Raw genomic sequence first — 14,863 nt, forward strand, 5'->3', positions numbered from 1 at the left:
CAAGGGCTGAATGTCTGTGTATGTGTGTGTCTGTCCCGCTGTTACACCACCCGCCCGCCACCAGAGGGCGCAGCTGTAGCACACACACACACACACACAGGGCGCAGCTGTAGCACACACACACACACACACACACACACACACGCACACGCACACGCGCACACACACACACACACACACACACACGCACACACAACCACACACACACAAGCTGCGTTCGCTTCACGCGTTTGCGCGTCTTACTTGTAACTAAAGGGGCATTCAGGTCTATTGTCAGGACATAGATTTAATCCACATAAATCTTTGATTATTTTTCTATATTGATTGCATTGAATGTATTTAAAGATGGAGTGCCACAATTTTTTTATTTTTCCAGTTTTTCATGTGTCTATGAGGTGACAGTAGACACCCTGGAGTTGTTTTTATGTGCAATGGTGTATTAACTTTGTATTTAGGGTTTCTTCCTGGAGGCTGAACCCTTGACAGTCAAACGGGCCAATGAAGTAAACAGTAATATAGTGACACCACACTATCAGCCCCTCTCCTAACCCCTTCCCCTTTATCATACAACTACAGCTGTGGGTGCGGCTTCAGTTCAGGTGGATCACCACCCAAGGGGCCAGCTATGCACTCCAATGTTGAAGCGCTGGGCCCTAGTGGTAAGAGGAAGGACTGCAGGCGGACCCGTGGATTCTTGACGAGGAAACCCCGTGCAACCGAGCACCCAATGTTAAAGCCCAGCTGCACTTCCGCATTTGGACACCAAGATTTGGTGTCCAAATGCTGAATCAGCGAAAAAATGCGGAAATAGCCACTGAGCAACTTCCACTGACATGAATAGCGGAGGGGGCGGAGCTTCGCGCCAGTTTAGTCTCTATCCTTTTAATACTCTATGATCACCACCCACCAGGCAAACCAGGCATACTTAATTAAATGGTGGGAGTGTCCACATAAACAAATACTGTAAACTTTTTGGAAAAAGTTCTTCCCCCTTATATTGAAATAATACCTGATGATCATGTTTTAGAGTGGGAAAAAATGGTGGCACTCCATCTTTAATTTTGTATACATTTTGTATAGATTTCGCTGTTGTATGGTTCTATATTTCACAATTGTTGTATTTCTCAGATACATTTTAGTGTCAAGGAATGACAAGTGTCAAGGAATGACAAGGAATTTATATTCCAGAGCCTCTTATGAGGCCTTAGTCATTTTAGATAAACTCCTCTTGTATTTGAACTTGAGACACCACATGACCTTTGACCGACCTCTCATATCACTGGGACAGGTCTTACTTAACCCGTGTTCCCCTAACCCCTTCTGATTGGTTGTATGACTCTCTGGCACCATACTTAAGTTTGAACCATTATGTGCTCTGTATTCCCTTATGAAGGCTTAACCGCCGAAACGTTGCATTCATTTTTGTCTTACCTGCTGTCCCAATAAAATATTGGCACTCATTGGCGTGTGCGGTCACCCTCTTGTTTCTATTGGCGTGTGCGGTCACCCTCTTGTTTTTCAAGATTGAAGGCCTATTCCTAGTCTGGATTTTCGGTGATGAGGTGACCACCACTCCGGTGGTGAGCTGACCACCGGAGCTGAAATAACATTGAGCGGTGGTGAGTAAAAACAGAGAGAAGGGCTGGAGCGCTGGCGGTGGTTTGCTCTTCACCGTGGCTTGTGACGTCATGTTGTAGTTTCACGGTCACCTCACCACCGAAAATCCAGACTATGTATGAGCCTTTACTCTACAGTTTTCTCCCGTGTGCCGGCACCGCCACAAGGACTTGTGTGCGTTAGCTTCTTTGTACACAGTATCACACCAGTGCCTTAGTTTTAGTTTTATTGTAATTTACAGGTTCCAAAAGCAATCACATTCATTACATTTGGACAGTAAAGTCATTTCACAATTTACATGTAGGCAATAACTGTATACCGAGCACCCAATGTTAAAGCCCAGCTGCACTTCCGCATTTGGACACCAAGATTTGGTGTCCAAATGCTGAATCAGCGAAAAAATGCGGAAATAGCCACTGAGCAACTTCCACTGACATGAATAGCGGAGGGGGCGGAGCTTCGCGCCAGTTTAGTCTCTATCCTTTTAATACTCTATGATCACCACCCACCAGGCAAACCAGGCATACTTAATTAAATGGTGGGAGTGTCCACATAAACAAATACTGTAAACTTTTTGGAAAAAGTTCTTCCCCCTTATATTGAAATAATACCTGATGATCATGTTTTAGAGTGGGAAAAAATGGTGGCACTCCATCTTTAATTTTGTATACATTTTGTATAGATTTCGCTGTTGTATGGTTCTATATTTCACAATTGTTGTATTTCTCAGATACATTTTAGTGTCAAGGAATGACAAGTGTCAAGGAATGACAAGGAATTTATATTCCAGAGCCTCTTATGAGGCCTTAGTCATTTTAGATAAACTCCTCTTGTATTTGAACTTGAGACACCACATGACCTTTGACCGACCTCTCATATCACTGGGACAGGTCTTACTTAACCCGTGTTCCCCTAACCCCTTCTGATTGGTTGTATGACTCTCTGGCACCATACTTAAGTTTGAACCATTATGTGCTCTGTATTCCCTTATGAAGGCTTAACCGCCGAAACGTTGCATTCATTTTTGTCTTACCTGCTGTCCCAATAAAATATTGGCACTCATTGGCGTGTGCGGTCACCCTCTTGTTTCTATTGGCGTGTGCGGTCACCCTCTTGTTTTTCAAGATTGAAGGCCTATTCCTAGTCTGGATTTTCGGTGATGAGGTGACCACCACTCCGGTGGTGAGCTGACCACCGGAGCTGAAATAACATTGAGCGGTGGTGAGTAAAAACAGAGAGAAGGGCTGGAGCGCTGGCGGTGGTTTGCTCTTCACCGTGGCTTGTGACGTCATGTTGTAGTTTCACGGTCACCTCACCACCGAAAATCCAGACTATGTATGAGCCTTTACTCTACAGTTTTCTCCCGTGTGCCGGCACCGCCACAAGGACTTGTGTGCGTTAGCTTCTTTGTACACAGTATCACACCAGTGCCTTAGTTTTAGTTTTATTGTAATTTACAGGTTCCAAAAGCAATCACATTCATTACATTTGGACAGTAAAGTCATTTCACAATTTACATGTAGGCAATAACTGTATATAAAAGTGAAAAATAAAGCTACAATTTAAATTTGCTAAATATTTTTAAAGCTTACGCTTGCCGACCTCCCACGGCAAGATCTTTTGGCTTAAAAGAAAACCAACAAAACAGTAACAGTAGCTAGGCTAACAGCCTACACACTCACCAAGAAATAAAAATACAATTTGAATCATTATCAGACCATGAATGATAGCTACGTTTGTCTTTATACAATTGAAAATTGCTCGTAACGAGTGTAAAAAGTGTATATCTGAATAATTGTACCAGTAAGACGCCTGAGGGCAACATATTTAATGTCAGAACAGGTTCTGGCATATATCCATATACGAATATTGATGACATCATGGATCTGAGATCTCCATATATGGGCTTAATTACTATGACATCAGGGATCTCTATTCCTGTTGATGTCACGAGACCTGGGCACCATATATGGAGCTCTTCAGTGATACACTGACTGACGGAAAATGCATGATTCCATAGTTAACTGTGATCTTTGCTGCAACCACAGTGGTAATCATGAGACTGTCACAATATGATTATATATTGGCATTCCCATAAAGCCTATGGGCTAAATATTGATCACAGTCAGGGATCTCCACATATGGGCATAACAGGGATTTAATTAGGGTATTTCAATGGGCCTGAATGGGAAAAACCTATGCCCGCACGAATCGCAAAAAGTAAAAAAATCGGAAATGTGGTTATAAGAGCGAGTTAAGAATTGTCTTCGCGATAATTTCCTCGTAAGAACTATACAATGGAGGTCAATGGGCAGCTTGACTGTATTTGTGTCACTTAAAAGGCCGTAGTTCACATTCTGTATGTCACATTGTGTGAAAGAGGACATGTGTGGCTACAAAATGACCAAAGAACATCCGTGTAAAGTGAATATTTTGGCCAGGACGACAATTTGTTTGGTAGATTTCCGAGGGAAGAATTTCAATTTCCACACTCTACTCAAGGTGGCCCCGCACTCTAAGGGGGCACTAATTAGGCGAAACGATTGAACTACGATTTCGGAACAACGTGTAACATATTCGAATACGGTTTGAACCACGAAAAAGTCCAAAGTCGTGTGAGCTTGCTAAAGTTTAAATCACGTTTCTACGACAAAGTATGCCAGAGTAATGAGGCTGCAAAAGTTAGGTTGATTTAGAGATAAAATCCAATACATTATAAATAAAGTTAAATATTTTTAAAAGTATAAACTTTTTCAAAACAACTTTTTCACCAATGAAAATTCAAAGATAGATGAACATTTTAACGTTTGAATGGAGTTTCAAAGTGAAAGTATGACGGAGTAATAAGAGCACAAAAAAGTGAACTGTGAAAAATGGGACCTTTCTTCCATCGACTCATTATAAAGAATGTAAAAAGAAGTTAAAAAAGTATAAAAAAAATTGTAAAAAATAAAAATGCAAGCATAAATAACTGCAAAGAGCTGAACAGTTTGAAGTTTGAACTAAATTTCTAGCATAAAGTATATGGAAGTAGTAGGAATTTGGAAAAAAGGGCAGAAAAAAGCCCACAAATAAACTGGCAATAACTAGAGTGTGCTCGCTGTTGCGAGCCCACAATAATAAAATGTTACAATTACAATAGTTATTAGTGTGGTTGCCCAAAGGGCAACCACACTAATAACTCAATACAGGTCAAGAATTACAACTTATCTCTCATGTGTCATTTAACTACATTGCCCATCAAATTTTCCCCATGTACAAGATGAAAAGAGCAGGATTGCAACATTAAATACATAGTTCAATTTATTGAAAAGGGTAAAAAGCAACAAAAAATAACAACAGTACAAACATGAAGTCAATTTTGTTTGCCCAATGCTAGCAAATATATCCTGAACCAAAACACAGCTACGTTTTGGCAGATGCTAAACAAGTTGCAAAATATCAGTCCTTGGGGCTATTAACAATTGAAAGGTTTCATTCAATCTAAAATTAAATGGACAACATATTGAATTAACCCTAATACTCACGAGAATAACTGGCAAATAACTAATGTACCAGTACTTTTGAAAAGAAGTGGCATCTTCACATTTTTACTAAATTAGGTTCCACCGTGTGCAGAGTAGACACACAACACATTCTAGAAAAATGTTAGCGTTGTAGCATAATTGACATGATCTTCATCAACATTGTGCATATTTTAACACATATTCAAACAATTTGCCATATTAGGCCATGGCCTTACCTATCGTATAAAATGTGAATACAGGCCTGATATAGCAATCAATCCAATTGATCATCCTTGTCTTATCAAGACAGAAGTTCTACGAGACCTAAGATTCTTATTACACCGTACTGCACCTAATGGAGGGTGGAGAATAATTTTAAAGTGTGAAGTTGAATAAACAATTGGATTGCCAAACTGTTTACCACATCCTTCGTGCAATTAAGTATCTCCACAGCGGGATTAATCACATTGATAGTACTTGACTGCCGGTATCTGTACTTACTTAAGTAATGTTGGTTGATCTGAAATGAAGTCCTATCATTTTTGGAATGAAACCCTTCAATTATTTATTTATACATTTTAAGTAACGACTGAAATGATCAAGGAGGATCAGGTTTGGGGCCTATACAAGTACTCATCAGAAATTGAAGACGGGAAACAAAACATGCTGACAATATGATCAGACTTGCTTCTTTTGTAACAAAAGGTGATCTTGGTGCCAAGACAGTTTTGGGGAAAACTTGCTTCATCATGATAAGTGCAACAAAGTAGAGCTGGGCAATATATCAATAATGTGATATATGACTACAATGGTTGGTTGAGCAATGCACACAGTCCTTTTATGTCAACACGCTGCTTGGTTACCTTATTCACATTACTGATGATCTTGTCTTGTGTAAATATCTTCTGAAAGTATCAATAGGGGTCATGTCCACAGAAAGCATCTTTTGAGCTGCATAACACTTTGGAAATCATGCTACACATGCACCAATGGCTCCACTCAATGTTTGCCCCTTGTGAGCATGTCCCTCCAACCCCCTGAATAGGAAGGTGGCATTGATGAGCGGCGCTTCTCTCCAAAAGCTGAACTTCAACTACTCGAGGTGCTCGGGGCACTCTGCGCCGAGCAAAGTGCCCTAAATTCTGGACACCGAGAGTGACGGACCACAACGCGTGGCACTGTGAAGGGGACCGCTTCTAGTACATATTTGCCACAGAAAGGCAGTGGCAGCTCACAAGGCTTTCTGTAAACCAATATATCATCACATTATTGATTAGGTAAAAAATATGTGATTCTTATCGCCCAGCTCTACAACTAAGAGTAAGCAAAAATGTCAGACGACGGAAACTTGCAACATGTGGTCCAACGTGAGGTACTGTTTTGTCTAGGTGGTATTGAATGTGAACAAGCAGCAGAGGCTATATGTTAAGCCTAATTTATGCTTACGTGTCATGCCGGTGTTGTGGAGCAGAAATAGCTGACCTACAAGCTCAGTGGGTCTCAGTGCCAGTGTTACTGTAGCTTGTAGATCATCTAATTTTTGTGCGTGACACCTGCGAAGTATAAATCAGTTACTGCCGACAGGCAAAAAAAGAACATGTAGCTCCAAAAGGCAGGTTTTCCAGGAATGAAGAGCTACTTTAAGAGCAGTGTGGGTTTCTATGTTTTGATACCATGATGGTTACTTTAATACACAGATGATCAACTCTTATTCAAATGAACAGGGCGGGGAGAAGAAAAACAGGTTGAGTTATATGGTGCTTTTGTCCAACAGCAGCATTATATCTGTTGTGGTCAAGGGTTCAGAAATGTGCCATTTATACCTTGTCGTGGACTAAAAAAAAGAAACAAGGTCATTACCCACACGCTCTTGACACTTTTAGCTGTCCCATTCGACTAATGCTCAATGTGAACTCCTCCAAGCCAAAAGCTGGGGTTTTGTTAAAACTTTACTAGAATTATCTCCATAGTTAGCAGGCTGAAGCCTGATATGTATGTAGTTGCGAACTTGCGAGTGCGACGTGTTGAGAACTTGTAGATTGGCTATATCCCGGCGCACAACTTACTATAAATTCTCACACACACACACACACACACTTACTTACTTTCTGGACCAACCCCTCTTGGAATATTATGGGTAGTTATACACAAAATAAATATAAAAACAGGGTGCTGGTGTACATCTCCCCTTCATTCAATTCATGCTCACGAGTCACATTCACACATGCATACCCCCCACACACACACTAAAACTGCCAGGTCCAAGGGTTCATTGCCAACATCCTTCCCATCTTCATTGTGTTTCAAGCCATGGTCACTGCATCTGGAAAATGAGAAAGTTAAAGAGTTAAGCTGTCTGTGAAGACAGCTGCAATGGAGTTGAGAAGTGTTTGATACTTTTCATCAATATTTTCGAAACACACAGATGTAAAGGGTGTTTAATAGCGTTGATTTATCAATCAAAAACCTCAAATGGAGTTAAGTGGTATCCACCCAACAGCGACGATATATAAAATAACTACTCTAGTAGTACAGTCAGTCTTCTTACCGAGCTTTTGGTCCAATCTAGGCAGTGGTTGTTTATGCTTGAACATCAGCCAGCTCAGGGGGCATGGGGGACTTGGGATGCTTACTTTCAAAGTGCTGTTTGAATGTCTTGGGGTCAGGCATCTGTGTCTGAATTGGAAGAGAGAAGACTCATAGAATTTTATGCAATCTTCCCAGGTGCTATTTAAGCAACAGCCTGAGCCCATACGATACAAAGTTGACAGTATTCCACTGCACGCTGAAAGGCTTGACTTCATATTTACATTGAAAACCACTGCGTTACAGAATAGATAATCCTGTCAATCCTTTCACCTCTGTGGCAATAACTGCTATTTATCATGAAAATGTTGTATTCAAAAACACAATGATTGACTTAATCCTAATTGTGAAACTAATGTTTCACAACTATTAGTAATGTTGCTCACCCTGCAGACGGGACAGGTGTGTACTAGGGCCGCCATGGCCGCAGTCTTCTGATCAGCAGCCTGCCCCTTCTTCTTGTCTGCTGCCTTCTTGGCAGCCTTCTGCTGGGACTGTATTTTCTGCTGCCCACGTGCCATGCTGCGGATTGGAAACAAAAGATTAGCAATGTTACCAATAAAATTCTAAAGAGTTTCCACTTGAGGTAAAACTAACCCATAGATATATCACTTGCTGAATGAATGGTGACAACACAAAATAAACCAAAACATCACAGAGTTAACCTCTTCTGACTCATGAGGTCACTAAATATTTTTGAGCTGATGTGATGTTTGCAAATTGTAAGCTTAGCTTTCTTCATATGCCTTGTATATACCGGTGTGTGTATATGTATATGTGACGTGTGTGTGTGTGTGTGTGTGCATATATATGCATGCGCACGCGCGCGCGCACACACAGCTGTGGACTAGACATACCTCGGTTCTCACCATTGCCATGTACACTGTCAATTCATCCTGACTTTTAAATTGGAATTAACTTTGTGAAACTTAAATTCCAGTCTGTTAAATAATCGATTATAGTTATCGTCGGCATCACGAGCCGTTGCCCAAGCTTGCCTCTCAGGAACATTGATAGATTGCTAGAACATTAGTAGTTCTCAAAGCGGAGGACCTAGCCCTACAAGCAGAACCCAATGCTACTGAAGTTTCTGACATTTTTTAGACCCAGAGCATTGGGTCCTATTCCACCTCCACCCTGCCACCGGGTACGCACACATATATAAACGTAAACAACTTCGGATAAGTCCTTCTGCGCTCTTTCAGGACTTTTTTTCGTGTGAGGGCTTCTGAATGTGTGAACTTTAAGTACCTATAAATACCGCTGCGAATATCTCCTGTGGCGCGGAAGCCGTAAGTTTGACCGATTTGGTCGCTTTGATTCTTCTCTTCCTTCCTTGTTTATTGACACCTCATTGTACCGCCTATCTGGCTAGTGGCGCTATAGCTATGACAGAGCAGATCAGAGGCAGGGACGTAGCTAGCCCCTCTCGGGACCCTACGTAAAACTTTTCTGATATTTTGTTGAGTTTTACGTTGGGTCCCTGCTCACTACTGTATTTTCGTATGGAAATTCCTATACGCGGAAGTGGAGATTCTCTCTAAAATAGGACCCGCGGCATGTGACGGCATTATTTTCCTTGAGTTATTCTGAATTCGTAACTTTAAGTAGCTATACATCCCGCTGCGAATATCTCCTGTGGCGCGGAAGCCGTTAAGTATTTTTAATCTTTGTTTGACCGATTTGGTCGCTTTATTTCTTCTTGTTTGTTTACCGTTTATTGTACCGCCTCCCGGTGTGCGGTTGGCTTGTGCGGCTATGTCCCTGCCTCTGATCTGCTGTGTCATAGCTATAGCGCCACTAGCTAGCCAGATAGGCGGTACAATGAGGTGTCAATAAACAAGGAAGGAAAAGAAGAATCCAAGCTTCCAAATCGGGCAAACATATATTAAAAATACTTAACGGCTTCCGCGCCACAGGAGATATTCGCAGCGGCATGTATGGGTACTTATACTTTACATATTCAGAAAGCCTCACACTGAACAATATCGTCATAGAGCGCGGGGAGCCGGGGGAGCCGCTTGTTTATGTTTAAGAATGGGTGCGTATCAGACGGCATGGACGACGTGGAACAGGACCCAATGCTACGAGTCCGTCAAAATGTCAGAAACTTCAGTAGCATTTGGGTTCTGCTTGGAGGGCTAGGACGTAGCCAGCACAAGCCAACCGCACACCGGGAGGCGGTACAATAAACGGTAAACAAACAAGAAGAAATAAAGCGACCAAATCGGTCAAACAAAGATTAAAAATACTTAACGGCTTCCGCGCCACAGGAGATATTCGCAGCGTACTTAGGTACTTATAGTTCACGAATTCAGAAGCCCTCAGAGGAAAACAGGCCGTCAAACGGCGCAGATACGATGTTACGGAGCATATTTATGTCCGCGTTCCAAAATTCCCATACGAAAATATAGTTATGAACAGGGACCCTACATAAAACTCATCCAAATTTCAGAAAAGCTTTATGGAGGGTTCCGAGGGGGGCTACGGAGGACCATACATTGCCTCATTATTTGCCTGACAAAATGACAGTTAGGAATAGGACTGGGAGGTTTAGCCTAGGAACCAAGTGGACTGGTTCTCCATACCAGAAAACTGGGAGGGCCTTGGGATTAGGAATTGAGAACCACTGACATAACGGTAAGGACTACTATATGGATAAACTATTAGTATATTGGGCCTTTCTCTACCGGCACCGCCTTGCTAAGCTCGCTAACCAGAGCCGTTTTAGCAGCTACGATAACAATTGACTACAATTTTACCGATGCTTTAAAACAATATTGAACTACGATTAAATCAAATGTCTGCGCGGTGAGTTATTAAGTATCACACAAACACAAAATTAAACGTAGGAACGGGCCGGCACTCTTTAAAAAAAATCATATTTACCTTCGAGTTGTGTCTCTCCTAGCTCTTCTGTCGTTTCTCGTCTGGACTGTGTTGTTGCCAGATTGTGTGAGAGAAACAAGCAACCAGGTCTATGAAAACAAGCTCAAAAGAAGCGAGCGAATATTATCTACAAGCTCACAACCCGTCGCATCGAATACAATCTGGTACGGGGGGGTGGGGTTCCTGCTTTACATTGTTTACAAACATGTTTTCAATTTCAGATGGCGGTAGCGCTATGCGTAGCGCAGACAAGTATATGGGGATCCTTGACTTGAAAATGTAACCCTGATTTAAACTACATTAGGAAACAAACAAGCCCACACATATGTACAAGTAATATTACAAAAAAACAAGCCCAAAGTCGCCTATAATAAGCGGACATGGCAACACTGCTTCTGGACTAGAATGATTTCTTCTTCTCTTATTGGCAGATCGCAAGCAACGTAAAGGTGCATACCACCACCTACTGTACAATAGTGTAACTATGCACCTTTATCTTAAATATTCTACTAAAATCAACCTTATTGTCATATAGTAGCTGTATACTGTATAGTAGTCGCAATTAAGCCCATATATGGAGATCCCTGATGTCATCAATATTGGCCAGCAACTCTACATCTGACCTCAAATCCTGTATGAAAATGTCAGAACCTGTTAGGAATTCCATATGTTGATCCTTCCCCATCCATTCTGTGTCCCTTTTGACTCATACCTGTTAAACTAAGGGGCCTGCCCCAAATGAATGCAGCCACACCCGGAATCCGGCGAAAACTAGAGTTCTCAACAGATCCGAGAATTAAGGCCCGGCCGGCCGGCCCTACCTGGGCCCTCATCAAACCCTGTACACTTGACACTGCCCCCGTTGCCACCCTTAGACCTCCATATATGGAGCTGACCTGTTGACAATTAAACCCTGTAAACTCAAGACACGCTCCATATATGGCCAGTACAGAATTAATTACTTGCGCAAGCAGAGCGCGCAAGTAATGTTTTCGCCCGGTCTCTTCCGCCGTGACAGCTGTCCCGCCATTCGATGTTTATGCAGAAAAACATCAAATCTGTGCCTGTTTTGCTGGGACCAAATGACCACAAATGACCATATTTCTTACGTCATAATTTAGAGCTAGTCATACGTATACTATATACATAATCAGTAAAAAATAAAATAGCAAATTGTGCCTGATCTGCTGGGACCAGAGTACGTGGTGTGTATATGTATGACTAGCTCTTAATGATGACGAAAGAAATATGGTCATTTGTGGTCATTTGGTCCCAGCAAACCAGGCACAGATTAGCTGTTTTCTTGCATAAACATCAAATGGCGGGACAGCTGTCACGGTTTTTGGCGCAAAGTAACCACAGTATAGGGGAGACCGGGGTGAGTAGTGCCACTTTTTACTTAAAGTGTCTTTGAGGCAAGGGGATTACAGTAATGCCTCCAACTAAAATATGTACATATAGTTTAGAATGTTGTGCATCCCTGAGAACAATCACTTTGAATCTTAAATAAACAGTTTAAGAAATATAGCTTCAGAAAGAAAAGTGGTTTCGTGGCACAACTCACCCCCGGTGTGGGGTAAGATGTGCCATTAGAGAGAATACGCTGGGGTAAATTGTGCCATTGATAATTGGGGCAGGAGGAGGGGAGGGGGGAGGGGAGGAGGAGGGGAGGACTGGGCAGGAGGAGGGGAGGGGAGAGGGGAGGAGAGGGGAGGACTGGGCAGGAGGAGGGGAGGGGAGGACTGGGCAGGAGGAGGGGAGGGGAGGACTGGGCAGGAGGAGGGGAGGGGAGGACTGGGCAGGAGGAGGGGAGGGGAGGACTGGGCAGGAGGAGGGGAGGGGAGGAGAGGGGAGGCCTGGGCAGGAGGAGGGGAGGGGAGGACTGGGCAGGAGGAGGGGAGGGGAGGAGGGGAGGACTGGGCAGGAGGAGGGGAGGGGAGGGGAGGGGAGGAGAGGGGAGGACTGGGCAGGAGGAGGGGAGGGGAGAGGGGAGGGGAGGACTGGGCAGGAGGAGGGGAGAGGAGGGGAGGACTGGGCAGGAGGAGGGGAGAGGGGAGGGGAGGGGAGGAGAGGGGAGGACTGGGCAGGAGGAGGGTAGGGGAGAGGGGAGGGGAGGAGAGGGGAGGACTGGGCAGGAGGAGGGGAGGAGGGGAGGACTGGGCAGGAGGAGGGGAGGGGAGGACTGGGCAGGAGGAGGGGAGGGGAGGACTGGGCAGGAGGAGGGGAGGGGAGGACTGGGCAGGAGGAGGGGAGGGGAGAGAGGGGAGGACTGGGCAGGAGGAGGGGAGGGGAGAGGGGAGGGGAGGAGAGGGGAGGACTGGGCAGGAGGAGGGGAGGGGAGAGGGGAGGGGAGGGGAGGAGAGGGGAGGACTGGGCAGGAGATGGGGAGGGGAGGACTGGGCAGGAGGAGGGGAGAGGGGAGGGGAGGGGAGGACTGGGCAGGAGGAGGGGAGGGGAGGACTGGGCAGGAGGAGGGGAGAGGAGGGGAGGACTGGGCAGGAGGAGGGGAGAGGGGAGGGGAGGGGAGGAGAGGGGAGGACTGGGCAGGAGGAGGGTAGGGGAGAGGGGAGGGGAGGAGAGGGGAGGACTGGGCAGGAGGAGGGGAGAGGGGAGGGGAGGGGAGGACTGGGCAGGAGGAGGGGAGGGGAGGACTGGGCAGGAGGGGAGAGGAGGGGACGACTGGGCAGGAGGAGGGGAGAGGGGAGGGGAGGGGAGGAGAGGGGAGGACTGGGCAGGAGGAGGGTAGGGGAGGGGAGGAGAGGGGAGGACTGGGCAGGAGGAGGGGAGGAGGGGAGGACTGGGCAGGAGGAGGGGAGGGGAGGACTGGGCAGGAGGAGGGGAGGGGAGGACTGGGCAGGAGGAGGGGAGGGGAGGACTGGGCAGGAGGCACCAGGCATCGCTGCCAAGTTTTTAGGAGAGCGAAGGGGTTGGCGAGAGAGAGGAATTGAAACCCTGTCAGTCTTCCTTTCGTATTTGCGAGGCATGATGGATTTTAGTCTAAAAAAAAGAATGTCACATAGTTTTAGTGATCAAATGTAAGAATGCAATGTACAATAACAATAAAATACAATAAAGTAGTATATAGTTAAACAAACAAAAAACAAAAACATCGGTTTGGGTGAGTTGTGCCACTGGCACAACTCAACCCAGGCCATTTGGCACAAATCACCCCAAGCCCACCTTTTTGAAAAAAAAGCATTCCCTAGCTTTTTTGAGCTAGCATCATGCTAACTGTATAGACTCATAGTGTAGCTTACTAGTGCACTAAAACATGTGTGAATTGTTTTCAAAGTTGTCTACAAGTGTTCATACAAAGAAATAAAAAAAACCTTTATCATAGAAATTTTACTTTAGAGGTCCAAAAACAGTTTTTTTAGTTTAAATGTGCTAACCTCTCAAGCCAGGTGCTTCCCTCTTCAGCAGGCTGAGTGAGATGGATGCCTCATCAAACTTAAGTGGTCACATGATCAATTTCTTCTATGGTTTTCTAGATAACAGGGGTGGCACTAATTGCCCCATGGCACTACTCACCCCGGTCTCCCCTACCGCTAATCAACTTACAACTACACACTTTATACAGTATAGAGTATAGAGTATATATGTATACGTATATAGTATATGCCTATATACTATATATAGGCCTATACTATATATATTTCTTACGTCATCATTTAGAGCTAGTCATACGCATACTATATACATAATCAGTAAAAAATAAAATAGCAAATTGTGCCTGATCTGCTGGGACCAGAGTACGTGGTGTGTATATGTATGACTAGCTCTTAATGATGACGTAAGAAATATGGCCATTTGTGGTCGTTTGGTCCCAGCAAACCAGGCACAGATTTGCTGTTTTCTTGCATAAACATCAAATGGCGGGACAGCTGTCACGGTTTTTGGCGCAAAGTAACCACAGTATATGCTAATCAACTTACAACTACACACTCTATATAGTATATATGTATACGTATATAGTATATGCCTATATACTATATATATACTATATGCCCATATAGTATATGCCTGCTTTGCTGGGACCAAACGACCACAAATGACCATATCTCTTGATCATCATTTAGAGCTAGTCATACGTATACTATATACATAATCAGTAAAAATAAAATAGCAAGTTGTGCCTGATCTGCTGGGACCAGAGTACGTGGTGTGTATATGTATGACTAGCTCTTCACCCAAACTTATATAGATAGAAACTTGAATCATACTTAATAATACTAGGTGTTTACAGTAGCCTATATGCATAAAGT

At 43.9% G+C, this 14,863-nt stretch overlaps 1 protein-coding gene across 1 annotated transcript; it reads right to left on the reverse strand.

Annotated features, from left to right (window-relative positions):
- Nucleotides 1-4,902: 4,902 nt before the first annotated feature.
- LOC310861581 (zinc finger protein 706-like) lies at nt 4,903-10,646 on the reverse strand. Its single transcript, XM_083769082.1, has 4 exons — nt 10,599-10,646; nt 8,096-8,231; nt 7,672-7,799; nt 4,903-7,446 (listed from the first exon to the last, which is right to left on the reverse strand). Exons 2-3 carry the CDS (start codon nt 8,228-8,230, stop codon nt 7,704-7,706), a joined length of 231 nt encoding a protein of 76 aa, XP_083625208.1. The 5' UTR covers nt 8,231; nt 10,599-10,646; the 3' UTR covers nt 4,903-7,446; nt 7,672-7,703.
- Between the last annotated feature and the right edge of the window lie 4,217 nt (nt 10,647-14,863).

Source organism: Protomyctophum parallelum, assembly GCF_964188405.1.
Source record: "Protomyctophum parallelum genome assembly, chromosome: 1".
Classification (NCBI taxonomy): domain Eukaryota; kingdom Metazoa; phylum Chordata; class Actinopteri; order Myctophiformes; family Myctophidae; genus Protomyctophum; species Protomyctophum parallelum.